The sequence below is a fragment of the Vigna angularis genome, chromosome 2 (assembly GCF_016808095.1).
Source record: "Vigna angularis cultivar LongXiaoDou No.4 chromosome 2, ASM1680809v1, whole genome shotgun sequence".
NCBI lineage: Eukaryota > Viridiplantae > Streptophyta > Magnoliopsida > Fabales > Fabaceae > Vigna > Vigna angularis.
In genome coordinates, this window is record NC_068971.1 from 9,187,615 (window position 1) to 9,215,064 (window position 27,450).

The following is a 27,450-nucleotide window of genomic DNA, read 5'->3' on the forward strand; positions in this document are numbered from 1 at the left end:
CGACTCTTGCGGCGGCGCGTGGAGGCGCGTGGGTGGTTCGATCGCCGCGATCCTCGTACGACGGTGGTCGCTCGGCCGAGACGATCCCGATGGTGTGGTCGCCGGTCGATTCTGGAACTCCGGCGACGGCGACAGTGACGGCGGCGACGACAACTGAGACAACAGCGGCAGTGATAAGCGCCGGAGACCGTGGAGTTGACTGGAACTATTCCTGTGCTCTAGATACCATATGAGAAATAGAGAAGATTGGGAGAAAATATCCCTTGTGTGTTTTGCATACACATAGGGTAGTTTATTTATATTGTAAGATATGGGCCAATGCCCTTAATACAGAATAGACTAAGCCTAAATAACAGAAACACACATCTTAACATCTAACACAATCCATGGATCAGAGTTTGAAAAGTAAATTGCAAAAACAATAAGTAACGGAAAAAAGGAAAAAACAACAACATCTATACTTTTGGAATGAAATAAAGGAACACTCACTTGGATAGATGGCTTGTTTAGATGGCCCAAGTTGGAAGTTGTTTGACCTGGCTTGTTTAGGTTACCCAGGCGATGAAGAGGCATTTCTGGTAGTAAACGAGATGTTGTAGGATGATCTTTGGTACCTTCACCGACGGGTTCTATAAAGCCAACAAATGTGGGCACATCAAATAATGCTGAGTGAACGACAACCTCTGTTTCCAACTCCTGGTGACTCTAAGCTTATAGATCGTAAAAAAGAAGACCTTTTACTTGACTTCTAGACTGCGATATACTCTCTTGTTTTCTTTGTCTTCTGCGTTCTGTTCTGATTTCTTAATTTCTTAATTTCTTAATTTCTTGTAGTCTGATGAGCTGGCTATAGGCTCCTTCGGGATCCTTGGTGAGCTCATTGTGTGAACCTGATAAAATTTTCCTTATAGTCATGCAACGAGGAATATAAACATGTTTTAAATTTTTATGACCCTCCTAGAAAATGTAAGTCATGGAAAAGATACTATTACTATATTATATGTTTACCTCTTTAAACTATTTTTCCTTGATGGAAAACAACAATGGTATCACTTGTTAAGTTTCTTTACTCAGGAAACCTAAATCGTAATCTCTCTTCTCACTCACACACTCAATAGCGGAAATTATACTATATGTATATGTATTTTATTCAATCTATAGTGTAAAGAAAGAAGAAAATACAAGTAAATGTTCTCAAGGAAGCCTTCCTTCCTCCACTGGCCAAGAGGTCCAGTCTAATGCCAAAACAAAATATCTCATGATGCCCTTTCCCCTCATTCTGTTTACTATTTATACTATCTCTCTCTTCTAACAACCTAACATCTTTTCTCGCCTCTACCATTCAGATTCTTCTCACTCAAATTCTACCGTTCGGTTTCTACTTTCCCTAATACCGTTCGGTCACCAACCTCCCAATACCATTCGACTACTCACTTCCCTAATACAGTTTGGTCATTCGCTCTCCTCCTCTCTTCCAGCCTCCGTTCGGTATTAATATACCGTTTAGCTCTTACTTCTCTCCTCTTACCCTTCGGCCCTTACTTCTCTCCTCTTACCCTTCGGCCCTTATTTCTCTCATCTTACCGTTCGGCTCTTACTTCTCTCCTCTTACCGTTCGGCCCTTACTTCTTTCCTCTTACCGTTCGGCCCTTACTTCTCTCCTCTTACCGTTCAACCCTTACTTCTCTCCTCTTACCGTTCGGCCCTTACTTCTCACCTCTTATATTCCTAACATTACTCCACCCCTCAAAATCAACCTTGTCCACAAGGTTGAAATCATGGAACTGTTACTTGACGTAATGTTCTTCTTCCTAGGTGGCGCCCTCTAATTCACGTCTGGAGGCTTGGGTGGTGGCAAATCCTCTTCCACTATCTTCCATTCTTCCTGGATCCTATTAACTTCCAACATTCTGGTCACCTCTTTCCCAAAATCCTACTCCATCTTCATGCTCAGTTGCCACCAATCTACTTTAATTTCTCCCCGGGTTGCCAAACAGGTAGCTCCTAAATTCACATCTAGGATGTATTCCACCACCTCCTTCCTCAGTGGTGGCTCTGCCTTGCTCAACCTCATTGACACAATCTGGATAGCCAAATCCCTAAGACTGTCTAGTTGAATCACAAACAGAGGATGAATGTAGTGCATCTTTGGCAACAAAGGCTGTGTATACATAAACAACATGTGTATCACAAATAAGCTTGTGAACCTTACAACCAATTGCACCTCGCCCATTTTCTTCACACCAGAATTATGCAATACTAAAAGAGGATAAGAGTGTGTGTACACCCTATCAGCTTCAAGAGTGGGCAGCCTAATTCTCACCTTCCCTATTCTTGAATCCTTTGATGCACCTAATTTCTCTCCAACATGTAAAACACCATTATCATGGACCCCTACTGTGATAATAATACAAGGATCAAAAACCTCCCAAATGTATTACTCATTCCACCTTGGAGCAAGACTATCCACAATTGTCCTAGTACGGATCCACTTCTGCCCATATTTAGTTACACAATATGCATTTGTGGCTCCTCTACCATCTCTAGTCTTTATTGGCATCAGCCCTTGTGCACTTATAATCCCCAACTCTAGAATTCCAATGTTGGCCTTCGATAGCTGCTTTGTTGTTGGCCTAAGATCACTACTATAGTGAGTTGATTCATCGAGCACATGGTAGCCACCTTCCAAGTAAACCCTCAAGTGTATCCTACTTGAGAACTTGGTCTCTTCCTTCTTTTCCTCTTCAACAACCACATGTTTTTCAAGGTTAAACCACCTTGTGTTCACAGACTTATGGTCAAACCTCCTCTGCACATTGTGTAAAGGACTGACATATCTTCCCAAGATTTCATCTTTGTTTGGACCAACCCTATCTTCTGCAATCAGAACCAAAGGTTCCTTAAATGGCTCAGCCGCAACAAACATCAAGCCCTCATTCCACATGGGATTTATGGTTTTACTCTAAGATGCTCTAGTTCTTGAAAACTGATTTCCCATATTGGTCTTCACAAAAACTTCAGGATACCGGGTTTTGTCACTTGGTACCAAGTCCTGAGCCTCAATAACATTGACCCTGACATACCAAAGCTTAGGTGAAAGGTAAACCTTTGATCCTATGTTTGTAACAGCCTCAGGACCAACAGTTGCTGCATCAAAATGCCATGCATCAGGAAATGCCTCATCTGCTTGAGTTCCCATCCAAACTGCCAACATTAACTCTCCCTTGGCTTTCTCACGTCTCCTGTCTTCTAGTCTGTACCACTGTGGAGCCAAAGGACTATCTGGTGGCACACTTTTTGGGATTTCATTCAGATCAAACATCACTCTCCCTACAGAGTCATCCACAGCAACATCTTTGTCTTTCACTACCCCCTCCAGAGGAGAAGCTTGAATCCTTTCTTTGGAGAAGGCAAAAACATGATTCCACTGAGGATTGGACTTTTTCTCAAAGTGCTTGGTGAGGCCCTTGCAGTTTCCAAGCTTCACTTCCACATAAGGATCCACACCACCAGTAATAATGCTAACTCCAAGATTGACAGAGACAGAAAGTGAAGAGTGATCTGGTTTTTTCGATGCTTGTAGCACCAAAATTTCCAACTCCTGGATGTCCTCGTCGATGCTTCCCTCCTGTCGCTCTGCTGTCAACTCCTCACAATCGGTGCCCCGATTTAGTCTGCCAAACCTTCGCGTCAGAGCATTAGTGAACATCTTCCAAGTCGGATTCGTGGTTTTCTTCGCCAGAAGCGGAACCAATAGCTTGCCAAACCTCCATCCATGCATCTATAGACAAGCTTCATCTTCTCCTTCTCCGTCACGCTCTGGAGATCGAAGAGTTTCTCTGCCTGTGCGATCCAGCCTATGGGATCCACACCTTCAAATGTAGGTAGTTCAACGCGCTTCCAACTGCGTCGAACTTCTCCTCTGTTTTCTCTTGATTTCTCCTCCGAGTTTTCCGGCGGTCGTCGTCCAGCCTTGACGGAATCACGTCTTCCATTCGTCCCTCCAGTCTTCCTTCTAGTGCGTTTAATTTTCCCTCCATTCTTCGCTACCGTTCCTTCTCGCTAGCTCTTCTTCCCTCCGAAAGAGATCCAGTAGGTCGGACTAATTTGTTAGGCTTCTTTACTCAGGAAACCAAAATCGTAAACTCTCTTCTCACTCACACACTCAACAACAGAAGTTATACTGTATGTATCTGTATTTTATTCAATCTGTAGTGTAAAGAAAGAAGAAAATACAAGTAAATGTTCTCAAGGAAGCCTTCCTTCCTCCACTGGCCAAGAGGTGCAGTCTAATACCAAAACAAAATATCTGATGATGCCCTTTCCCCTCATTCTGTTTATTATTTATACTATCTCTCTCTTCTAACAACCTAACATCTTTTCCCGTCTCTACCGTTCAGTTTCTTCTCACTCCTCAAATTCTATAGTTCGGTTTCTACTTTCCCTAATACCGTTCAGCCACCAACCTCCAGCAACCTCCCAATACCATTCGGCTACTCACTTCCCTAATACAGTTCGGTCGTCCAGCCTCAGTTCGGTATTAATATACTGTTTGGCTCTTACTTCTCTCCTCTTACCGTTCGGCCCTTACTTCTCTCATCTTACCGTTCGGCCCTTACTTCTCTCCTCTTACCGTTCCACCCTTACTCTCTCTTCTTATATTCCTAACAAAAATGACAGTTGTTCTGTTTATCATTATTCTGTCCAATGCCTATTGTACAATTCTCTCAGATTCAGTATCAAGGGCACTTGTAGCTTCATCCAGAAATAGGATTCTTGGGTCTTTCAAAATCACTCTTGCTATCGCCACTCTCTGCTTTTGACCCCTAGAGAGCCGAGTTCCATGCTTACCAACCATTGTATCTAGCTCTAAAATTCATAAATCATATAAAATTATAGAGGTGAAAGGACCCTTTCTAATAAAGATAGAAGTAAAAAAAAACATATTTTGTCATGTACACTATGAAGATAAAAGTATTACTGTTAAAAAAAAACATGTGAATCAAAATATAGTTAGCCAGAAATACATATTATAAGTCTAATCCTTGGAGTCCTTCGATAGAGACAGGAGGAGAGAATCAAGTATTTGAAATTATAGATTATTAGAAACCAAAAGAAACACACAACTTACATAGAGCCAGTCAATACAATACAACAAATATAACAGTCACAACCTCTCCTCCTGTATATCCTTTCTCGATTATCATTTTCGCACTAAACCAAATGCCCAAAGCATAGCTGCAGATAAAGACAAAGTATAACATAGCAAAACCCAAACCAGAAGCTCCTGCCTCCTGCACTCCATTGATGTAAGCCTTGATTAAGGACTGATTGTATTTAGTTATTGCTAGCCTCTCCACAGTTAATGACGCAACCTGCATTAGAGAGATAAAGGTTGTTAGTATTTGAAGGTTGTGAAAGGAGTAGTTGATGGGATAGAGAAAATGTAGAGATAGTTGAATGTAGAAGTAGTAGTTGAAAGAAGTGTTGTAGTTGTCTTTAGTTGTAGTAGATGTTGGTTCATACAAATGGTAGATGTTGGCTTCTTACATCAAATGGTAGAGTTCATGGGTATTTATAGACCCATAGATTATTCTAGAACATACTAGTCACACCTTATGTGGAATGTTCTAGATTTTTACCTATGTAGAATATTCTTGATTTTTCTTCCTATCTTAGGTTTTTCTAGAATATTCTAGAACTTGTATTACATTTCAATTCTTCTATCTAAGGAGCTTCTAAATTCTTCTTGAATTTGCATTACACTTTAATACTCCTCCTTAATGCAAATTCGGTAACTCCAAGCATTGTGCGCAGTAGTTCAAATCTTGGTCTTGGTAACATATCTTCAATTTGATCTTCTTCCTCCATTTCCTTGACCATAGTTCTTGCTTTGATGCTTCTTCATAACAGTTAGGCTCAATCATGGCCATATTGCAAGTTTCATATATGTCTACCAAAGATCTTACTCTTCTTGGACTAGATTCAGGTGAAGAATCTTGTTGTTGTGGAGAAAACGTACCTGAATTTTCTTCCTCTTCTTGAGTTTCTTCTTGAGATTGTTGCACTGGAAGTAGAATGTTGCTTTTAACAACTTTTTCTTCTTCCCAATTCCAAGAAGCATTTTCATCAACTTCAACATCTCGACTGATGATGAGCTTTTTCGTTTGTAGGTTGTAGACTCGATAGCCTTTTGATTGTGTGCTATATCCCAAGAATATTCCTCGTATAGTTTTGTCTTCAAGCTTGTGCCTCCTTTGATCAGGAACATGTATGTAGCAAATAGACCCAAATACTCGTAGGTGTTTAGCTGATGGCTTTCTCCCACTCCAAGCTTCAATAGGAGTCTCGTCTTGGACTGCTTTAGTTGGACATCTGTTTAGAATATAAACTGCAGTGTAGACTGCTTCAGCCCAAAAAGTGTTAGGCATACGTTTCTCTTTCAGCATTGATCTTGCCATCTCCATAACTGTGCGATTCTTTCTCTCTGACACGCCATTTTGTTGTGGAGTATATGCGACTGTAAGTTGTCGCTCTATGCCTTCATCTTCACAGAATTTGTCAAACTCGTGAGATGTGTACTCCTTGCCACGATCACTTCTAAGTACTTTTAGCTGTTTTCCACTTTGCTTCTCAACAAGGGCCTTGAATTTCTTGAATACTCCAAAAACTTCTGACTTTGCCTTTAAGAAATAGACCCATGTCATTCTAGAGAAGTCATCAATGAAGAGGATGAAATACCTGTTGTTATGATGTGAAGGTGTTCTCATCGGTCCGCAAACATCGGTATGAATCAACTCCAATAAGTCTTTTGTTCTCCATGCTTTGTCTGTCGAGAATGGTAATCGATGTTGTTTTCCGAGGAGACATCCTTCACATGATTCATTATTCTCCTTCAAGCATGGAAGATCTGTCATCATGTTTTTCGTATATAGAAGCTTTAAGGCATGTGTGTTGAAGTGGCCAAATCTCCTATGCCAAAGCCATGAGTCATCAACTTCTACCTTCATGGCAATATTAGTTCCAGGTTTGAAGCTTATAAGAAAGCTTCTATTTCTCTTCTCCATTTTTACTTGGCCAATTTCTATCATTTTATTGTCATAAAGTTTGCATGTATCTTTCTCAAAATGAAGAGAATATCCATTCTCCATCATTTGGCCAATACTTAAAAGATTTTCTTTAAGATTTGGAACTAGTAAAACGTCTTTGATGAATTTATTACCTTTCTTTGTCTCCACCATGACAGTTCCTTTGCCTCGAGACTCCACTGTGGTGCCATTTCCTAGCTGAACTTTGACATTGACAGATTTATCAATGTCTTTGAAGATGCTTTGATCTTTCGCCATGTGATTGCTGCATCCACTATCCAAGTACCAACTTCCTTCTCTACTAGGAGATTCTTGATTGGTATAGAATAAGAGTTTCTCCTGATTATCTTCTTCAGCAAAGTTTGCTTGACGTCTATTTTTACTACGACAATACTTCTCTATGTGACCAAACTTCTTACAATACTTGCATTGAGGTTTTCCATGATGCCAACAATCTTTTTCCAAGTGACTTGTCTTTTTACATATGCCACATGGAGGATATTTTTCTTGACGAGTCATAGAGAAGCTTCTAGGATTTTCTTTATTTCTAGAAATTTCTTCTCTACTTTTATTTCCTTCATATTCTTTATTCTGAGACCGTAATTTTAGTTTTGATTGAAAGGCATTTTCAACCGAGTCTTCTTCATGCCTTTTCAATCTTTGTTCATAAGCTTCAAGAGAGCCCAGTAGTTGTGTGACTGACAATGTACCCAAATCTTTTGTTTGTTCAATCGCGGTTGCGATTGCATCATACTTTTGGGGAATAGAAATTAAAATTTTCTCAACGATCTTTTTGTCAAGAATATTTTCCCCATAGGCTCTCATCTGACTAACTATTTCTTTTATTCTAGAATAGTAGTCTTTAATGGTCTCAGATTCTTTCATTCTTAATAATTCAAACTCTCGTCTTAAAGAATGAAGTTTAATATTGCGTACCTCGTCACTTCCTTGAAACTCTTCTTGTATTGTTTTCCAAGCTTGTTTTGCACTTGTGGCACCAATTATCCTTGGAAAAATTGTGTCATCAACTGCTTGTTGAAGAACAAATAAAGCCCTTGAATCCTTCTGTTTGTTTTCTTTCAACTCCTTCTTTTGAGCTGCAGTAAGAGTAGAGGTGTCTTCTGGAATAGTGAATCCCTCTTCTATGATATCCCATAAATCTTGAGAGCGGAAGAATGTCTTCATTTTGACACTCCAAAAATCATAATTTTCTCCTTTGAAAATAGGTACTGGAATTGATGATGTTTGATTAGTAGTAGCCATTGTTGAGAATATATTTGGGAGTAGTAGAATGAGTTATAGTTTTGTTTGAGGTACTTGAAAATTTTATCTACGCCCAATAGATGACCGAACGTAGCTCTGGTACCACTGTTAGTATTTGAAGGTTGTGAAAGGAGTAGTTGATGGGATAGAGAAAATGTAGAGATAGTTGAATGTAGAAGTAGTAGTTGAAAGAAGTGTTGTAGTTGTCTTTAGTTGTAGTAGATGTTGGTTCATACAAATGGTAGATGTTGGCTTCTTACATCAAATGGTAGAGTTCATGGGTATTTATAGACCCATAGATTATTCTAGAACATACTAGTCACACCTTATGTGGAATGTTCTAGATTTTTACTTATGTAGAATATTCTTGATTTTTCTTCCTATCTTAGGTTTTTCTAGAATATTCTAGAACTTGTATTACATTTCAATTCTTCTATCTAAGGAGCTTCTACATTCTTCTTGAATTTGCATTACACTTTAATAAAGGTGATTTATATATCAGCAATAACAAAAAGGAAAAATGAAGAGTTTGTTTTAGCCTGTGTGCCTACTGTCCAGATTGAGCCAATTTTCTGCTCTACAACACTTGAAGCTTTGGAATAAGCAGCTTGTCCCCTGGATGACATGTAATAACCAGGCTCATTAGAGCCCGGAACAAGACAAGAAGTGGAATATAAGATAGAATACAAAATGCTGCCTCATCATGTGCATTTAGAACAAACCCTGCGGGAAAACAAAATCACCAAGATTTCAGGAAGTCATCACAATGAGAATGCATAATACATTCAATAATGTCGTCCCCTTCAAACTTCAAAATGTTTCCCTAACGCCGATGTGTACAGACAGCTAGCATAAATGTAGACAAGGAGATAAGGTTCGTTTATTACATCCAACAACTTAAACCAAAGTATTATCAAAGTAATTTATATTTTTTCAAATTAAACCAAATCAAACTAGTCTTGGTATAAATTTCAGACTTTTCTTTTGTATTACTCTTATATTTTAAGAAACCCATTTATCACTTTTTAAATTTGTGGTCGGTCTTTTATTCAAAATTTTGAAAGAAAAATAATAATTCTCTTTAAAAAAGTAGGGTTAAATATGTTTTTAGTCCCTATACTATCAAGCGGTTTTGGTTTTAGTCCCTCTTTCAAAGCAAGGTACATTGTAGTCCTCCTCCTTAAGGAAACTTTGATTTTAGTCCTCCAAAATTAACACCGTTAAAAACCAGCTGATGTGGCTAACGGTAGACTGACACGATTTTTTTTTCTTGCACTGAGTCAGTGTTTCTCACCTTTTCTCCCTCTCTCTCCCTCGTCTCTTCCTTCCATCTTCCACCCAACCTCCCCACCGATATCACCTCCCACCAAACATCTACAAATTTGCATCAAAATTTTGTCTAAGGGAATGAGAATAATCTTAAAGAAAAAGAGCACAATGCTTGATAAATTCACCTCAAAGAGCAAAGTATCATTACCATTCTTCGATCAAAACTGCAGGGACTACACCAAATCCTCATCAATGATGGCTGGGTGACGGGATCAACAGTAGTAGCTGAAATCTACAAAACTGCAGGGACTACACCCATATATATGTGACTTGCAGTGTCTTGGAAACGTACTCCCCCTTAGTGTGAAGGGCAGAAATGTGGAATATCACAGTTGCTGGACCACTAAAACAAAACAAAATATTAAGCTGCAATGCTGAAACAAAGGCATCAAAGATCTAAAGACATGTTGGAGGTCCAAAATTCTTTGCTGGACAACTCCCAAGTGGTGATACTTAGCCATGTATCACAAGAAGATCCGGCTAAACTCTAGCCCAAGAAGAACTAATGCGGTTGCGTCTGTTTGAGGTGGTAGCGACTGCAGCGGCGGTTGACTGCTATAAAACTGTAGGGACTAAATTGCCATCACTGACTGATGGGGCCTGTAGTGGCTGGAAGCGACAAAACTACAGGGACTGCCATCACTAACTGACGAGGTGATGGGGGCCTACAGTGGTTGGAAGCATACGGTGCCTGGACAACGGCAAACGGCGCGGGACAACGGCAAAACGGCGTCGGACAGCGGCAAACGGCGCCGGACAGCGGCAAACGGCGCCGGACAGCGGCAAGACGGCGCCGGACAGCGGCAAGACGGCGCCGGACAGCGGCAAGACGGCGCCGGACAGCGGCAGACGGCGCCGGACAGCGGCAGACGGCGCCGGACAGCGGCAGACGGTGCCGGACAGCAGCAGACGGTGCGGACAACGGCAAAACAATGGCTGAACAGCAGCAAACACTGCCTGTACAGCGGAAAACGGTGACAATCAACGACGGAGACGAAGACAGATGAAGATGGCAACAATGGCTGCTCTGGAAGGTCTGAACAGAGAGAGGGAGGTCTGGTGAGAGCTATGGAGGTGTCACGGTGAAACTCCGACACCGGGAAGGCGGCGCGTGTAGAACACGCGCCCGAGATCTGAAGAGAAGAAGGCGGCGCGTGGAGGCGCGTTGAGCGGAGTCTTGTCTTGTCTCTGGCGGGGTTGGCCGTCGCTCGAGGAGAAGCTTCAGATCTACTGGTCACCGGTCGCAACTGTGATGGCGACCAACGGTCGGCGAGGGACTGACCGGAAAGAAGCGTTGCGTGGCGACGCGTGACTGAGAACTGGCTCTCGAAACCGGCGTGGTTGGCCGTCGCTCGAAGAGACGGTCCAGATCCGCAGGTCACCCGTCGAAACTGTGACGGTGGCCGGCGGTGGCGACGGCGGCGACGGTGGCTGGAGTTAGCAGCGGCGGCAGCAGAAAATGGCGGCGACAGCGGAAAATGGCGGCGACAGCAGTGGCACACTGGGTCTGGATTGGTGCTGACTGTGGTAGAGATTTAAGAAGAAAAAATGGACTGCCCACTGATATTTTAGGGGCTGCCGGCGGCCATGACGGTCGGCCGCCGGCAGACAGCAGAGACCACCAGAAGAGGATCAGAGAACTTGCTCTGATACCATGTTGAATATAGTGAAAAACTATATTTAGATTAATCTCCCTTATGTAAAATACACACATAGGGTTCTCTATTTATAATAGAAGAAATATGGGCTAAGTCCAAAAATACAAATGAGAAATAATAACAAACTAACTAAAAGATAAAAGATATAATATATCTAACCGTGATCTTTGACATAAACTAATTATCAACAAAGTTGAAATATTAGTCATATAGTTGCAGAAAAAAAAATGAACATAAAAATAGTGTTAGAAAGGATGGGATGGAGTTAGTTTTAAATTAACATAAAGGGCATTAAAAGTACTTCTTGATGGTGGCTAACAAAATGTAGTGTTTGAAAATTGAAGAGTTACATGTGAAAATATGCCTTCTTGCTACCAAACAATATATAAAGACTCGGAACTTAATATTGTTTTATGTGTTTCATACTGAAGCACATAAGCATTAAACAATTAACAAGATCGGTCATTAATCTGTAACTAGTATTTGAGAGAATCATTTCAAATTTCCTATTTTCTTTTGGTTTAAATCTAGAAAAACTTTAAAATATCAAAGTTTACTTGTATATGATATGTTTTTAATTGATTTACAGTTCACACTATAATTACATAGAAGTTATAAACTCTAAAATAATGTTAAAACAGTATAAGTTTTTTTTTTTAATAATTTGATCCAACTACAAATCATAAACACTAAAATGTGGTACCTTATGACGTTTAGAAGATGAGCATTCCCCAGTTTCGAGTTTTGAAGCGTCCCACGGTCGTTCCACTCGTCCCTTGATAAAGCTTAAACAGTTGAATGGAAAGAAACCCCTTTGATCACAGCTGCCGGGCAATTGGGAGACACTTCCAATGCTCTCTTCAGATTTGCAAAGCAAATAAAAAAGGGTGGTGTAAAGATGTGGTCAACTTATAGAACAACTGTCACAATTAAAGTAATTAGCCAGGTGCAATAAAAGTATTGGGTTTATATAACCTTTATTATGTTCAGATGTTAAATATTCTTTTACATAACTTGAAGAAATCAGCCATTAAAATAAAATATCTACTCACATAATTTAATATCATTTATATAATTCATTGACATTATAGCTTAAACATGACAAGTTGCAAAATCACAAGACTATCCCCAATCCACTTGAATTTTAGCATGCACGTTGCTGAATTATATGTTAAAAGAATGGTTTCACAAAAATTAAATCCGATCAAAGCTAGTGTGTGCCAGACTGATCTAGTTCCAAAGGGAAGAATAAGTAAAAAGGAGTTTTGAATCCAAATGTTGGCCCAAAATGAAAGTATGCAATATTTTTTTCAACACAACAGAGACTGTAAAAGTATTTGCAAGTCAAGATTGAAGAACCATACCACGTTGAGTATGGATGTGCCTTCCACTTAACACATTGCTAGTAGGGCACAATTTCATACTTCGTCCATTGCCAGCATTAGCCTTCATCTTCTTGGCATCATTAGAAGATCCAATCTTGGAAAAGGAAGGAACTCCGAATAATACACTTTTATCCTTCACCTTATTGCCTTCTCTATACAACCTATATTCTTCACTTCCGGTTATTCCACTGAAAGAATCAACATAATTTTCTCTTCTGATCACTTGGTTCCCATCACCAACAAGAAATGACCTTGTTGCCATGGATGGCAAAAAGACAGATTCTTCCAATTTGACTTGCTCTTCTGAGCCATTAGGCAACTTGTTAAGGAGTTTGAAGGTCTACTAATATGCCCATACAGATGCTTAGTCCTGTGAGAGATTCTATTTCCATGAGGACTATGGCCGAATGTTCCTGCAGACAAATCATAGGGTAGGAAACCACAATTGCCAACAACATTGGAGCCTTGCTCATTTCCATAATCATTAAAGTTAGATAGAGAAAGGACATCACTCTCACTGCAATTCCTGAAGAGCCTTCGAATGTCACTTTGAAGCCCTTCGTCAGAAGCCAAAAGACAATCCTCTGAATCCACATCTGAGGCCCTTCTATATAAAGAATCTCTCCCTGGTTGTGTGCAGAAGGGTTGGATTGGGGACACATCATTCTCAAAATAGGAATCCTCTAATGACAAAGGAGATGAACCATCGACATTCTTTGAAAGCTTGTTCAAATATCTAGTCAAACACCCAGCTCCAGCGATGGCTGCAACAACCCACGAAACATATAATCCTCTTTGTGCATATCATCGAAAACAAACAGGAAAGGAAGAGACTTTCGATAAATTTAGAGAAATTGGGGACACCATTTCCAGAAAAATAAAAAAAATTTCCCTGATTCACTGACCAAAGACATTTTTCTCCGAAATCTTATTATCAATTAAGAAATCTGTTACTCACTGTTCCATAAGTTGGTGGACGGAGAATCCAACAAGAAAAAGATAATAAACACGAAGAATAAGAAAAGGGGAATGAAAATATTCACGGGGTTTTGTGAACTTGGAAAACATCCAATTCCAATGGCAGAGATGAAGAGGAAAAACAACAAAAGAAACCGTTTACGAGGAAACAGCCAAGAATGGAAAGATGAACTAGGCAGAGGAAGCACCTGGAATATGAAGATGTAGTAGTCATCCTCATAGAGGGCCCGCATGGCATCAACGGGCCTGCCTTTTGGGTTTTTGGGCTTGAAAGGGACGCTGAGGCAAACGTACGCCTTGATTCTCTCTGGTCCAAACACCCATTGCAGGTTATGGCACTATAAGGAAGATGAAAACAGAAACCTGGAGCTCGGATTGAACACCCATTGCAGGTTAGGGCACTATAATGAAGAAGAACACTGAAACCATGGAGCTCCGATTGAATACCATGGCAACGGGAAGGAAAAAGAAAATTGAAACCATGTTGTAGTTGGAGAGTGAGACTGAGGGAGAGTGAGGGGAGGCAGTTACTAGAGAGAGGGAGGAGAGGCAGTTGCGACGGAGAGAGATGAAAAGAGTGATGGAATCATGCATTCATGCATAACATCTCAACTTAACCCAACTGCATAATTCATTTTATTGTAAAAGCCAGTTTGGTGTTGTTGCTGTCAAATTTAGTTTAACGTGTGATTGAGGAATTGGACTAATTGGTTTGATTTGATCATCATTTTATATAGTATAGGTCATTTGCATGGTATAAAACATAGTATAATCATTTAAAAAATAGTACTCCTTAAGGCACTCCAAATTTTTCATCATTTATAATGTTCATAGTACGAATGAGATGCTTCTCGGTAGTGATAGAGAAGGTGATAATAGTAAAAGTTGATTGTATTTATATTACCAATAAAGATACGATGATAATTTTGAAAATTTTGCGAATTTATAAGTTGTGGTGGCAAAGAAACTGAAATCATCCATATATTTTGTTTCGATTTTCTTACAACTGAGATCTATAAATATGTGAAATTTTAAAATTTTTCAAATTTGCTGTTATTTTTTTAATTATTTCACCGTGGTGCAGAATTATAGGTTTCGGTTTCTTGAGAACTGAAACCATACATTGTTTTGCTTCCTCCTCCATTCATTCTCCGTTGTCACTACATAGAGCTCTCCACTTTTTGCTGCCACCTTCTTTGCCTTTCTTATTGCCTTTCTTTTAATGCCTTTCTTTGAAGGACCGCTTCTCGTCATTGCTGAAGCTCACTTCACGAGTCCTCCATTTTTGCCATCACTCATCTTTGAATTGGTGAGTGATTTTTTTATTTTATTTTGCATTTTTGTTTGAGTTTGTTTCTTGCTTGAGTTCTTTGTAGATAATGTTTGGGTTTTCTAGCTGCCATTGTTATCCAGGTATTGTTGCATTGTTGACCAAATATTGTTGCACTTTTCAAAACGTGTTTAGAATTGTATCTCATTCCTTGTTGTCGCATTTCACGCTCTCAAATTTCTATTATTACCTTTAAAATTTATTTTAAATATGAGTCTGTAATTATTTTTTGTAATGAAAAATTTTATTTTTTGTACGTTAAATATATGATTAATTATATGTTTAAAAATAATGATTTTGTTTTGTTTGATTTAAATTGTTATGCTGAGTTAGTTCTAAGATTCAATATTTATTGTCTTCAAGTTTTCTGAAAAAATTATATTCTTAAAAAATGAATATAAGATAGAATACTAATAATATGTTTTAAAATGCTAGATGTAGAAGAAATATTCTCTCTGCTGAAAATTAAAGTGTTACCTACTAGAAGTGTTTAGATAATACCGAGCAGATGGAAACAAGTCTAGTATGTCTGATCCGGCCTTTCCAGTTGTTTATTGGAGATAGCATTTAAATGCTCATGAATGCGTGATTAATGAGGTAACGGTCATTGTCAAGTAGTTAACTTCAGCATTGAACATCATTGATTGATATGAAATGTTCCCAGACGGAGGCAGTAGGAATTTTCCCTTATCCCATTCAGTAGAAACATAAAGTATAGGCCTAGTTAAGACAAATTCAATAAAGCAGATTTTTTCATACCCTAAATTGTATTTTTATATTACATCAGTTTAAGATCAATAGGAAAGCAACAGAAGTGAATATTGGATGAAGATAAATTGGCACGAAAAGATCTCGGTCCCTGGACAATACATAAGAAACATGGAAAAGGTGTATGTTTATAAATCGGGAGAAACAGAGGTGGTATAGTGGTAGAGAAGTGTGAAATGAGAATGTAGTTTAGGTTTTGGTAAATTGTTAAAAAGTTCTACCTTGAGAATGCATGTAATAAGGCACTATAATTCTGAACCAAAGCCTAAAGGTGCAGACTGTGGTCAATTAATTCCCAAGTCATTCTAATGAAGAAAAGTCGATAGTGAAAAAGGAACGAAGAGAGATTTCAAAACTCAGAATCAAACAAGCTAAACAATGTTCTTTTCTAGTGTATACTTTCAACGGAAGAAGACTTACAGATTATGCTGGTATTGGTTTTAAAAGTACTCATGAATACTTTTATAGTTGCGAGCATCAAGAACAATTTTACAATGATTGTTCTTTAAACAAATGATCTAAAATATAAAATCAAGTAAATTGTATTCTCGTAGTATACATCCAAATAAAATTATGCTCTAACATATTAGTTCAACTTAATAGTACTTAAAAACATGAGTCCAAAATAAATAATAATCAGAATATATGTGTAAATTAATGTTTTAAAACAACTTTAATAAATAAACAAATAAAAATACATAGTTTAAGATACATAAAACTAAATTTAATATAATTTTATTTTTAATGGGTACAAATACTTATGATTGAGTAATATGACGTGTCCCTCTACCTCAATCCTTGTGGTTACCGATTCATTATAATGAACTTTATCCATGCCCTTTTTTTTCTACCTTATTCACGACGAACATTTAATACTAAAAGATTCTTTCCAACAAAAAAGTACACTCTTGCAAATATTTACTTATTCTTTTTATCAACAAAATCAAATAAATTAAATTGAGAGAATTAGTTCTTACACCCTTATACAAGTATTAAATTGAGAGAGTTTTACACACCTTGAATCAAGGTGATTGCTTATTGGAGACTAATTAAGTCAAGTCAAATTAGACACATGTTGGATATAATTAAGTTTGGTCCAATGTAAACTTAGTCAAGTTGGGTTCACACCTAAATAAAGTAGAGTTGGACACACATTAGAAAGAATCATTTTAAGCCCTCCTTAGATCCATGTCAAACCAACTCAAATTAGGTCTACATTGAATTAGTTAAGTCGACGTGAGGACGAGTTAAGTCAGACTTACATCGAGAGCTAATTTCAAGTCATGTTCAAATCATCTTATGCAAATACAAGTTGAGACAAGGTGGACTAAATTTGGACCAAAGTCAAACAACGTCGGGCTGAAGCCATGTTAGATTAGGTCAGTCTAGTTGAACAAGTTGGTTTGGACTTTAACTTTCATGTTAAGTTTCAAATAGTAAAAATGAAAAAAGAATCAATTTATAATAAATATAAAATATGATGGATCAATTTGTGATTTAAAATATGTTAAAGACTCTATGAACAATATTTAGAGGTTAGTTAAAGTCTTATAATGAGATCAAGCTCACTTTTATCTTGATTCTAACTCATTTTAAGTGTGAGCTTTAGGAACTGGTTTTTTTTAATGGTAAATCATAGAAAGGAGACTTATTTAGGATTATATTAAATTTGACTCATGATTCATAGATCAAATTGACACCTTTAATTATTTGGATAAAGTTGGGGTGATTTTTAATAAAACAAATATCATCTTTAGTGAGATAATTTGTTTACATGTCTTTAAAGAAACCTGAACCCTAACAATAACTCATCTTACTAATCAAATCATTCAATCCAATAAAAAATTATATTAGATTAGGTTAATTTTTTAAATTAAATATGTTTTTCCTTTTTAAACTTTAATATAAAATTAAAATTTGTCTATGTTCCAAACTTTAATGTATTTTGGTTACAAACTTATTTGATGTATTTTGATTACAAACTTAAAAATCACCCAAGCATGTTATTTTTTAGTTTTTTACGTGTAAACAATTCAAACTTTAGCTTGAAGCATCATTTGATTCACAAAAAATATTTAACGTAGTCAAGTTAGAAACACTGTATCTATTAATTTTTAAAGTTTTCATACCAAATTAAATCAAAGTTTAAAACATGAATATAGTCAAGTTAGAAACGATATATCTATTAATTTTTAAAGTTTTCATATCAAATTAAATCAAAGTTTAAAACATGAATATAGTCAAGTTAGAAACGATATATCTATTAATTTTTAAAGTTTTCATGTCAAATTAAATCAAAGTTTAAAACTTGAATTTCAATTTCATATATGTATTGTATGACCATTCAGTTGGTTAACAAAAGAGGTGGATCGACGTCATTGATTGGTGATTAATAAGTATAATAAAGGCTATTAATGGACAATTAATAATATCTAAATTTAGAATCACACATATATTTAACCTTTTTAGTTTTATTTTTTATCATACGGTTTTTGGCATCAAAAGAATCTAAACAAATCACAAAAACCGTGCCAAATTGTAGATTTATTAAGAGAAAAGGTGTGAATGCCACAATTTTCTCATGTTTTCGTGGTATTGGAAACCTGTATGTAGCTTATGTAAAATTGCCCAACCTACACTAATTCTCCCGTTAGCATTCCGATATTGTTTATAAGATGGAATAACCAACCTTACATATTCAAAAACTATTGTATTTTCGGTAGTCCATTCTACTCTCTTAAACAAAAACAAAAGGCATTCTTACTATAAGTTTATAGCCGACCGATAAGATACGATGACGAGGTGAATGATGAGAACCAAGTGGGTGACGTGTGAGAAAGCGTCACAAGGCCACTCGGTTTCGACAATAGTTAAACAGAATTAATAGTTACTGATGAGTGATTAAGGTTTGCATTAATGACCATTAAAAAGTAAATTAATTGGTCAAATTCATCTAAACTCTATAAATAAGAGTTTAATTTCGAAATAAAACTCACTTTTCACTAGTTATTGAATTACTAAAGACATAAAGAGAAAGATTTTGGCTTGAACAAGAAACAAGACGAACTTTTGACACGCAAGAACTTCGTCTTCGTCCCATTTCCGCAGAAAGAGGCATCACCAGAATACATGACAGAGATATCACAGAACATACGCTCTGACAGAACCCATTTGATAGATATCATAGAACATACACTCTGCTCATGCATTTTTTATTTCCTCCAGCCTTACAAGTCTTATTCTAACAAGCATTTCTAGCTCTGGCTGAATAAAGATTCAAAAATTGATAGCATTTGTAGTTATTGAACAAATTCAATTACCATGCATTACACAGGTCTGATTGATACCTCACCAAACCAACCCATTCAATGGGTATGATCTTCCTCCCCTTTCCTTTTAGATTCTTACTTAGTCTTCACAAGGATATGAGATAACTACATTAACACCTAATTCTATTCACAGCCTCAAATCATCAAACCTTTGGTCGTTCTCACCACTTTATAACTAAAGTACATTGCCTGAAGTTACTTAGTCGCAGTCACCCTCACCCTCACCCTTACGCAGGTCTATTTGTAACCTGATAGAGATATGTCTCCCTGTGATGAAATACAATTATATCCCTGCCCACCCCTTCCAAAGCCATGCCCCAAAAATATACAAAGAATATAAAACTTAAAAATAACAGGGGTAGCAAATTAAAAATAAAGGACTAAATTCCTAAAAGCAGTAAATAATGGATGATCTTAAAGTCTCAATTCAAACACATTTTTCTTAAGGGATGGCAGAGATGACATTGTTACGAAGTTCAATCTTCTAAGTATTTTAAGTTCAGGACTAACATGCATACAGAATATAACTAACTTAATCCCATACAATAGATGGCCATGTATATTTGTATTTCAAGCATTTCAAACAACAAAAAAGAGACTTAGAATAAACTTTTGTTCATGATACTTGTATCATCATTGTTCCCTCCGCCTCTGAGAATGCAATGCGGAAATCACAGCTAACCTAACAAAACAATTATAAATAAAAGCACAATTATATGTACAGAAGCTTAACTAATTTGTTTCAAATAAGTAATCAAATTCATGCAATGACAAGAAATGAGAATTATATTCAACCATTCTGATGGGGCATACAATCCCTTGTAAATAGTTATGAAAAGGTATCTGGTAAAACAGCATACTCTTACTGTATTTCTTATATTTACAGTGATCCATGTGTAGTTGGCAACCTAATTTATTCAAATGAAATCCTAAGTATTTTAAAAAGAATTCTTTTTATTGTTTTGAGATTTAATGTCCGATCTTATCTTTTAATGTGTCTCCACTTATTAAATAAGAGAGACAATTAAATGAATAAACACGGTCTCCATACTTTACTTTTCATGTAACGAAATTCATCATACTTATCTTTTGCTTATTTTAAACTAGTTATTATAAAAACCCTGTTGGTTTATGAGCATTGTTACATAGGTTAACCTGTCTGTATAATTGATAATTGTTTTATCAGTTATATTCTTCTTTATATAACTCTTCTTCTCTCTGTTTTTAATCACTAATAATAAAATAAACATTTTCTTCCTTTTGCACCCTTTTGCCTCTTTCTCCTTAATTATATGGTATTTAGAGCGAAATTTTTTCTCCATGAGTTCGTCATCTTCCGCCACTATCAACTCTGATTCATTTCCTTCCTCTTCCAATTTGTTTCCTCATACTTTTCATATCCCAATTTCTCTAAAACTTGATGATGACAATTTTCTTCTTTGACACCAATAAGTTCTTGCCACCATTCCGCGATTCAAATTGATGAAGTTCTTGGATAGCTAAGTGACTCCACTAGTGTTAAATGGGTTTTTAACGTCTAATATTCAACGTCAACTAAAAAAAAGTTACCTTAAAAAATGATTAGTGATATTTTTTGTAAATAAAATGACCAATTAAACATCAGACCTTTCATAGAGCCGACATCATATGTACTTCAAACGTTTGTTCAAGGGGAACTCAAGTCTAAATCTTATTAAAATTTTAAAAAACTAGCTGGAAAAGAATGTTTTCGAAGAGTTTGACGTCGGACAATCAAGGAGCTAACGTCATAATGCATCAGACGTCGAATAGTCAACTGATCGTCTAATAATTTTTAAATAATTAAATAAAATCTTCCTGAACAGACCTTTCCTGTATCCTTCACTAGTGCAAAATTTGTATTTTAAATCGTCCATTGTGCTTTGGTTTTTGAAAAACTGAAGCATAAAAAATGCGGTGGGAAAACTGTAATATTTGAGACATTATATACCTCGTAAGGGAATATATTGCCTCGGTTATTCAGGAGACCGAGGCACAAAACGCTGTTGACCCACTATATTGCCTCAGTTCTACGAGGAAACGAGTCAGAAACCTCTGCCACCTCGTAGTCTCTTACAAGCTCCTTCACCCACTCAAACTTGGCGTACTCGAACGGAGCCCCTTCCAAAACCCTAACCACTCTAAAGCCCAATCTTGAGCCCGAACTGCAACATTCCCCTTCGGCGTCGCCTTCAGAATCTCCCCCGCTAGATCCAATGTCGTTCTTCCACGGTCATCCGCCACCTCAGGAAGGGTTTGCCTTTGCTCACTATACAACAGGCAAGGCTCCTTACCATTTGCGTGTTCATGTTGCTGCTGATAGGAAATGGCGTACCCTGAAATTTCAGTTTTTTGTCACCAAAGACATTCTGTTTATTTTTCTGTCTGTTCAACTTGTAGGTGATTTGTTTCTATTTGTCTAGCTATGTATATACTTGTCCATTTGTACTTTGTGAGTGCGTATAGCTAATCTGATTCAACCCCTTCAATGCTTATGCAGGTCATTGCATCACTAACATATTTGGTTTATTTAATTGATGATTATCTACAATATTGGCTTCGTCTTCTCTGGGGTTTTGATAGTGAAATGCGCTTTTACTACATATGTGGTAAATTGCGATTAACTTTAATTGTGTCATCAACATGCTAATGCAATATTTCTTTTGTGAATTATTGAGTCCATTGCCTTGAGTTTAATGTTTCGTTGTTCCAAAGTAAAAAAGATATTGGTTTTGGTTAATTTTTTGTTGGTAATTTCTAATGCAGGAGCTCTATTATTTTTCACACTACTTGGCTTATCTGGGTGCTTCATTACTTGTTATGAACGAAGAGTTCGCAATGATTTAGCTCAACCTTGTAGAGAGTTATGTCTTTGTTGCTGTCAACCTGGGTAGTAATCTTGATTTTACATATTCCAAAGCCTCTGTCATTGTTAGAACACATAATGGAACTCTTAGCATCTTCATAAGGCTTCATTATAATGCTTGTTTTCTTGTTTCATTTTAGGATGCCAAAAATTTTGCTAGGAGTGCAATATATAAGATTTAATTTAGGCTATATTTCAGATCCTTCTTTTAAGAACTTTTACTCAAAGATATATAAAATTAAGTTTCTAATTATTCATGGTTGCTTATGCTAAGCTGAAAAGGAGGAACTTGCAATGTTGTGTATGAAGAAGCGAGTCTATGATTCAGAAGTTTAACTTTTTGTGTTGAATGATGTTGTTGCAGAGTTTGTGCAGACTGTCATTTGCCTGACACTCTTTGTATGTGGACTGATTGCACCACTTGCTTTGGGAGTTGTGGAACCATGGCAACTGAATGTGCTGGCTGTTTGGGGGGTGCTGGTGAAGCAGGGCTACCATTACTCATATTGCCGAGTATGTTTTTGGAGTTGTAATTAGGATGGGATTAGTTGACAAGAAGTGTTGGTCTCTCGACAAACATACACTATTATCAGCATTTTATGAAAATTAAATTTTACCAATCTAACTTGGATGAAAGTTTTAAGGCTTAATACCCTTGATGGTCCCTATTTTTGTCAAGTGCGTTCGATTTAGTCCCAGTTTTTTTTCCTGTTCAATGTTATCCTAAAGAATGTATTTTTTGTTCAATTTAGTCCTTTTTGCAAACGACATTTAAATCGTTAACAGTCATTGGTCAAGCTGTTGAATCTTCTTCTGAGATGGTATTTAACTTCTGCCACATCACCATCTTCTTCAACCTTCAGCCCAAACAGAAACAGAAACCCTACTTTCTCTCTAACCTTAGCGCCGCCACCGAACCCTAACGCCACCGCCACCGCCAACGTAGAAATTAATTATTAGCTGCTTTTAATTTTGAATTTAGAGTAGACATATTTTGTTGCTTTGCGTTCCAATGATTGCTGAAACCCGACGAAAAAGAATTGTCGATTCAATCACTACTCCGATGATTCCGACGCGTCTCCAGCGACTTGCTCCGTCTCACTAGGGCAACGCCACCTCCTTTGTCCTTGATTTGGATTATCAAAAATCCAAAACGACCGAGCCAACCAATGGAATTGCCCAACGCTAGTGACGATTGTCAATACCCAATTTCGTCCGGGTAAATAAAATTAATAATAAATAAATAAATAAATAAAAAAAAAGTGAATAGTGAATAGTAAATAGTGAATAGTGAATTGTGAATAGTAAAAAGTGAAAAGTAAAAAAAAAAAAATTATTTTTGGAAAGGATAAGTGTTCCACGTAGCTTTGAGATCAGAATTCACCAATTTGCAAATAAAAAATTAATTTTGTAATAGTAAAATGAATAAAAAAATGAATAGTAAAAATGAATAGTACAAATGAATAGTAAATTTTTTTTTACTATAAATAGCCAAGGGGGGAGGCTGAAAATTTACACAAAAGAATTGAGAAAATTTTGGAGAGAAGAGAGTTGGAAGAATTTCTAATTTCAAAGGGGATATTCTGGAAGTTTTCAGAGAGCGAGGAGATTAAGTCTGTAATAGAGGTAAGGGAAGCTAACCTTGAGTATCTCCTTTTGTATTATCTTGAGCCTTGAATATGCTATATTTTGCTTTTGTCTGATCTTAAATCTTGATTATGGAGTATTTTGTTTCTGTATGATTTTGAATTTAAATGAGAGTATGCTTTTGTGTTGATATCCAAGTGTGATAGTTGTAAAACGTGATATTGATTATGTTATGCCATTTGTATGTTATTAGTTATTTATTTTATTGCATTTTGGAAGGATTAGAAGTTGTCTAACCGGCTCTGCCAGATTCAACTTCTTGTTTCCCCAAACGCTTTATTTCTTTATTTATTTATTTTATTGCATTTTGGAAGGATTAGAAGTTGTCTAACCGGCTCTGCCAGATTCAACTTCTTGTTTCCCCAAACGTTTTATTTCTTTACTTATTTATTTTATTGCATTTTGGAAGGATTAGAAGTTGTCTAACCGGCTCTGCCAGATTCAACTTCTTGTTTCCCCAAACGTTTTATTTCTTTACTTATTTATTTTATTGCATTTTGGAAGGATTAGAAGTTGTCTAACCGGCTCTGCCAGATTCAACTTCTTGTTTCCCCAAACGTTTTATTTCTTTACTTATTTATTTTATTGCATTTTGGAAGGATTAGAAGTTGTCTAACCGGCTCCGCCAGATTCAACTTCTTGTTTCCCCAAACGTTTTATTTCTTTACTTATTTATTTTATTGCATTTTGGAAGGATTAGAAGTTGTCTAACCGGCTCTGCCAGATTCAACTTCTTGTTTCCCCAAACGTTTTATTTCTTTACTTATTTATTTTATTGCATTTTTGTGATTAATTTTTATTTCATCTAAATTTTCCACCAACTTATTATATTATTTTTGTTCATCAACTTTCTTCATCCTTAACTCTATAAATACCTACATTCTCTTCACTTCACACACACAATTTACATAATATCCATATCTTCTCTCTCAAAATCTCTTCATTCCATCCCGAAATTCTACTTCATTTCTCCCTCACATTTTACTATCTCTCTATACATAATAAATCTCATACCCCATTTCTACCATAAAGTTATCTTCTTCATCTTCCATATATCTTTCTCACAACTTATTACAAGTAGAGTTTTATTTCATCACACAAATCTTCAACAAGGTATACATTTTCTCTTCATTCTATTTATATATGCATTTTGATCATTTTTTTAGTTTATAAATTCATCGTGTTTTCTATTACAATTTTTCTTTATGCTTTTCACATTTCAACCCATCTATCCTTCTTAATAAAAAAATATAAAACTTTAAAAACATGTAATAATATAAATATCGGTATGAGTACTCGTGCGATCGTACGCATCAACCTAGTACTCATTACCCAAAATCTAAAATAAACAAAAAAAGCCGTGTGAGTGCTCGTGTGATCGTACGCATCAGCCTAGTGCTCATTACGCAAACAATAAGAAAAAAAAGCCGTGTGAGTACTCGTGCGATCGTACGCATCAGCCTAGTGCTCATCATGCAAAAATCTAAATATTTTATAAAAATACCAAAAATATTTTAAAGGTTAAGCACATGTGTGATCGCACGCATCGTCTTTGTGCTGAAAACATTTTTTGTTTATTTTATAAAAATACCAAAAAAATACAAAATCTTTCAAAACCCAAAAACATCCACATTTTCAAACAACATACAATATGGCTAGCCAGAACTACGTGATCCTTGATTCTCCATCAAAAGTGGAGATACGTAGGAGCAAGGTCAGTCCTTGTCAGGTTCATTTTCCAAAAAAAATCAAAATCATTTCCAAACAAAATTCTCAAACAATTTTCAAATAAATTTTCAAGCAATTTTCTAAAAGAACTACGGAACCCTGATTTCTCATTCTTAATGAGAATACGTAGGAGTAAGGTCAATCCTTGTCGGGCTCAAAAAACTAAAAAATACATGTTGTTTCTTTAGAATCTTATTTTAGGGGATAGTTAAACATTTTGAAAACCACATCATATTCGCATATTTAGTTAAAGGTACTGCCTTAGGGCAGGCGTTGTAGGGTGCTAATACCTTCCCTACACGTAACCGACTCCCGAACTTAGAATCTCATTTTCGCAGACCAGGTCTTATCATTTTATGGTTTTTCCGTAGTTTTCCAGAATAAACTATGGTGGCGACTCCAAAATCTTTTTTTTTTCAAAAACAGTTTTTATTTTTCGGATCATCGTCCCGTCGCGATTCCGGTTGCGACAGATGGCGACTCCACTGGGGAGTCTAGAGAGTCAGGCCATTTAATTAGATATGCGAATTCGATGTGGTTTTTCTTTGTGTTTTTTCCCCCTTTTCCTTATCTATGATTGATATTTGAAATAGTCGTATGTGAGTTTTTTTAGTTGTTCTTTATCTTTGAAATAATTGTTCCTTATCTATGTCTGATATATCTACTTATTTGTGTTTATGTTGCGAGTGTTATTTTGCATTATAATCTCCCTTCACACACTTTATGCATATCATGAGTGAGGCCCTATACCCGGGTCTGAGCGCAACTTAGAATTAGAGGGGTTGTGTAGCGGTGTCACTCTGGGATGTACTTCCTGTTTGGCTATCGTAAGAACCCCAGCTAGAGTCTGTTCTCTTCATTTGTGTCTCCGCATCTAGTTGATTACTCTGACTGTTGTGGAGAGACAGTGAAAAGAGCCATAACTCTGGTGGCCTTGATTTAAGCATTAGGAAGCTATCCTTGTGAGTGCACATATTTGGCCTTAGAACTTTTGTCATTCAACCTTTGATAAGGCACAAAAGGGAGAAACGTGTATTCTTATAACCCTCATGTTCGCTTAATAAAATCACGCACCTTGTACATATCATCATATCTCTTTATCTTTTTTTTCTTTTCCGTTTTTTCCTTCTTTCTTAGCTCATGTTTTTCTTTATGGTCTTGTCACATTATAAATTTGTGATTAAATCCTTATGATAAAAATGGAAATTAACATGAAATTTGAGTCGAGGGGTATAAGAATTTGTTGAGTTTGTCAGAAGGGAAGGATTTGGGCAAATCTTAAATGCACGTCTTAAGGCCAAAGCTCTATACAACTAAATCGGACAATATACCCATGTCCCGTCCTGGCTGAAGTTTATGGGACCCTTAATCGTTGTTACGAAATTAAAGGGGGAAAAATGTTATGTTGTCTACCAGTGTTGTATATGTGGGTCATTTCCCATGAGACTGAAGATGACTTAAATTCCCCGTACCCCATGGACGGGCTATTGCAGTATAAACCAAATCTGAAAGGAACATATGAATGGATGCAACTTTGTGCAAGTTTAAACGAAGAACAAGTTAAATGGTGTGTCCCTTGGCAGCATAGATCGCAAATTATATATCATTGCGGGAGCTAAAATTGAGCTTGGAAGAATCTCCAACAAATTATAGAGATGAACCAACCATAAGGCATGCATAAACGCTCGTCGCCGGAGTGACGCCAAGTAAACGTTCGTCTAGTTCTCTGAAGAGGACGTTCGTCTAGATTACGTGAGTAGAGGACGTTCGTCCAGGACGCTTAGAGGACGATCGTCCAGGCAGAAATGGACGCTCGGCCAGCAAGTAGAAGAGGACGCTCGTCCAGTGTAATAAGAGGGCGCTCGTCCAAGATTTGGGACGCTCGTCCGGTCTAGAGAAGAGGACGCTCGTCCCGATTTTAGTGGACCCTCGTCCACTTTTGACTTTTCCAGAGAGTCTCGCGCCCAGGCGCGAGACAGAAGGGACGCCAGGCCTAACTTTTGCTGAAATGTTTCATCAAGTTAAAGACACTTGAGGCAATGTTGTTCGCTTCAAAGAAAGGC

At 37.0% G+C, this 27,450-nt stretch overlaps 2 protein-coding genes and 1 pseudogene across 4 annotated transcripts; 1 reads left to right on the forward strand and 2 right to left on the reverse strand.

Moving 5' to 3' along the window:
• Positions 1-1,860: 1,860 nt before the first annotated feature.
• On the reverse strand, positions 1,861-3,781 carry LOC108327239 (FT-interacting protein 3-like; annotated as a pseudogene).
• A 1,227-nt stretch (positions 3,782-5,008) lies between these two features.
• On the reverse strand, positions 5,009-14,382 carry LOC108327240 (uncharacterized). 3 transcript variants are annotated; one of them, XR_008247195.1, is made up of 5 exons: positions 13,890-14,382; positions 12,703-13,487; positions 12,042-12,196; positions 8,903-9,074; positions 5,009-5,375 (listed from the first exon to the last, which is right to left on the reverse strand). XR_008247195.1 is itself a non-coding variant. In XM_052873485.1 (5 exons), the coding sequence occupies exons 2-5, from the start codon at positions 12,983-12,985 to the stop codon at positions 5,338-5,340; spliced, it is 540 nt and encodes a 179-aa protein (XP_052729445.1). In that variant the 5' UTR covers positions 12,986-13,487; positions 13,890-14,382; the 3' UTR covers positions 5,009-5,337. The 3 variants fall into 3 exon arrangements, 2 of the variants coding, with proteins under 2 accessions (XP_052729445.1, XP_052729446.1); XM_052873485.1 differs by having other exon boundaries at positions 8,903-8,966; XM_052873486.1 differs by lacking the exon at positions 13,890-14,382 and adding an exon at positions 13,682-13,859 and having other exon boundaries at positions 8,903-8,966.
• Positions 14,383-21,141: 6,759 nt separating this feature from the next.
• Positions 21,142-22,689, forward strand: LOC108327687 (uncharacterized). The gene is made up of 3 exons (XM_052873487.1): positions 21,142-21,755; positions 21,913-22,036; positions 22,377-22,689. The coding sequence occupies exons 1-3, from the start codon at positions 21,635-21,637 to the stop codon at positions 22,543-22,545; spliced, it is 414 nt and encodes a 137-aa protein (XP_052729447.1). The 5' UTR covers positions 21,142-21,634; the 3' UTR covers positions 22,546-22,689.
• Positions 22,690-27,450: the final 4,761 nt, after the last annotated feature.

Coding starts and splice junctions, on each gene's coding strand:
- LOC108327687 (XM_052873487.1), top strand. CDS start 21,635: ATGCTTATGCAGGTCATTGCATCACTAACATATTTGGTTTATTTAATT. Junction 21,756..21,912: donor GCGCTTTTACTACATATGTG/GTAAATTGCGAT, acceptor TTTCTAATGCAG/GAGCTCTATTATTTTTCACA. Junction 22,037..22,376: donor CTTTGTTGCTGTCAACCTGG/GTAGTAATCTTG, acceptor ATGTTGTTGCAG/AGTTTGTGCAGACTGTCATT.
- LOC108327240 (XM_052873485.1), bottom strand. CDS start 12,985: ATGGCAACAAGGTCATTTCTTGTTGGTGATGGGAACCAAGTGATCAGA. Junction 8,967..12,041: donor CATCTTCTAAACGTCATAAG/GTACCACATTTT, acceptor CATGTCATCCAG/GGGACAAGCTGCTTATTCCA. Junction 5,376..8,902: donor AAATTGGCTCAATCTGGACA/GTAGGCACACAG, acceptor TCTCTAATGCAG/GTTGCGTCATTAACTGTGGA.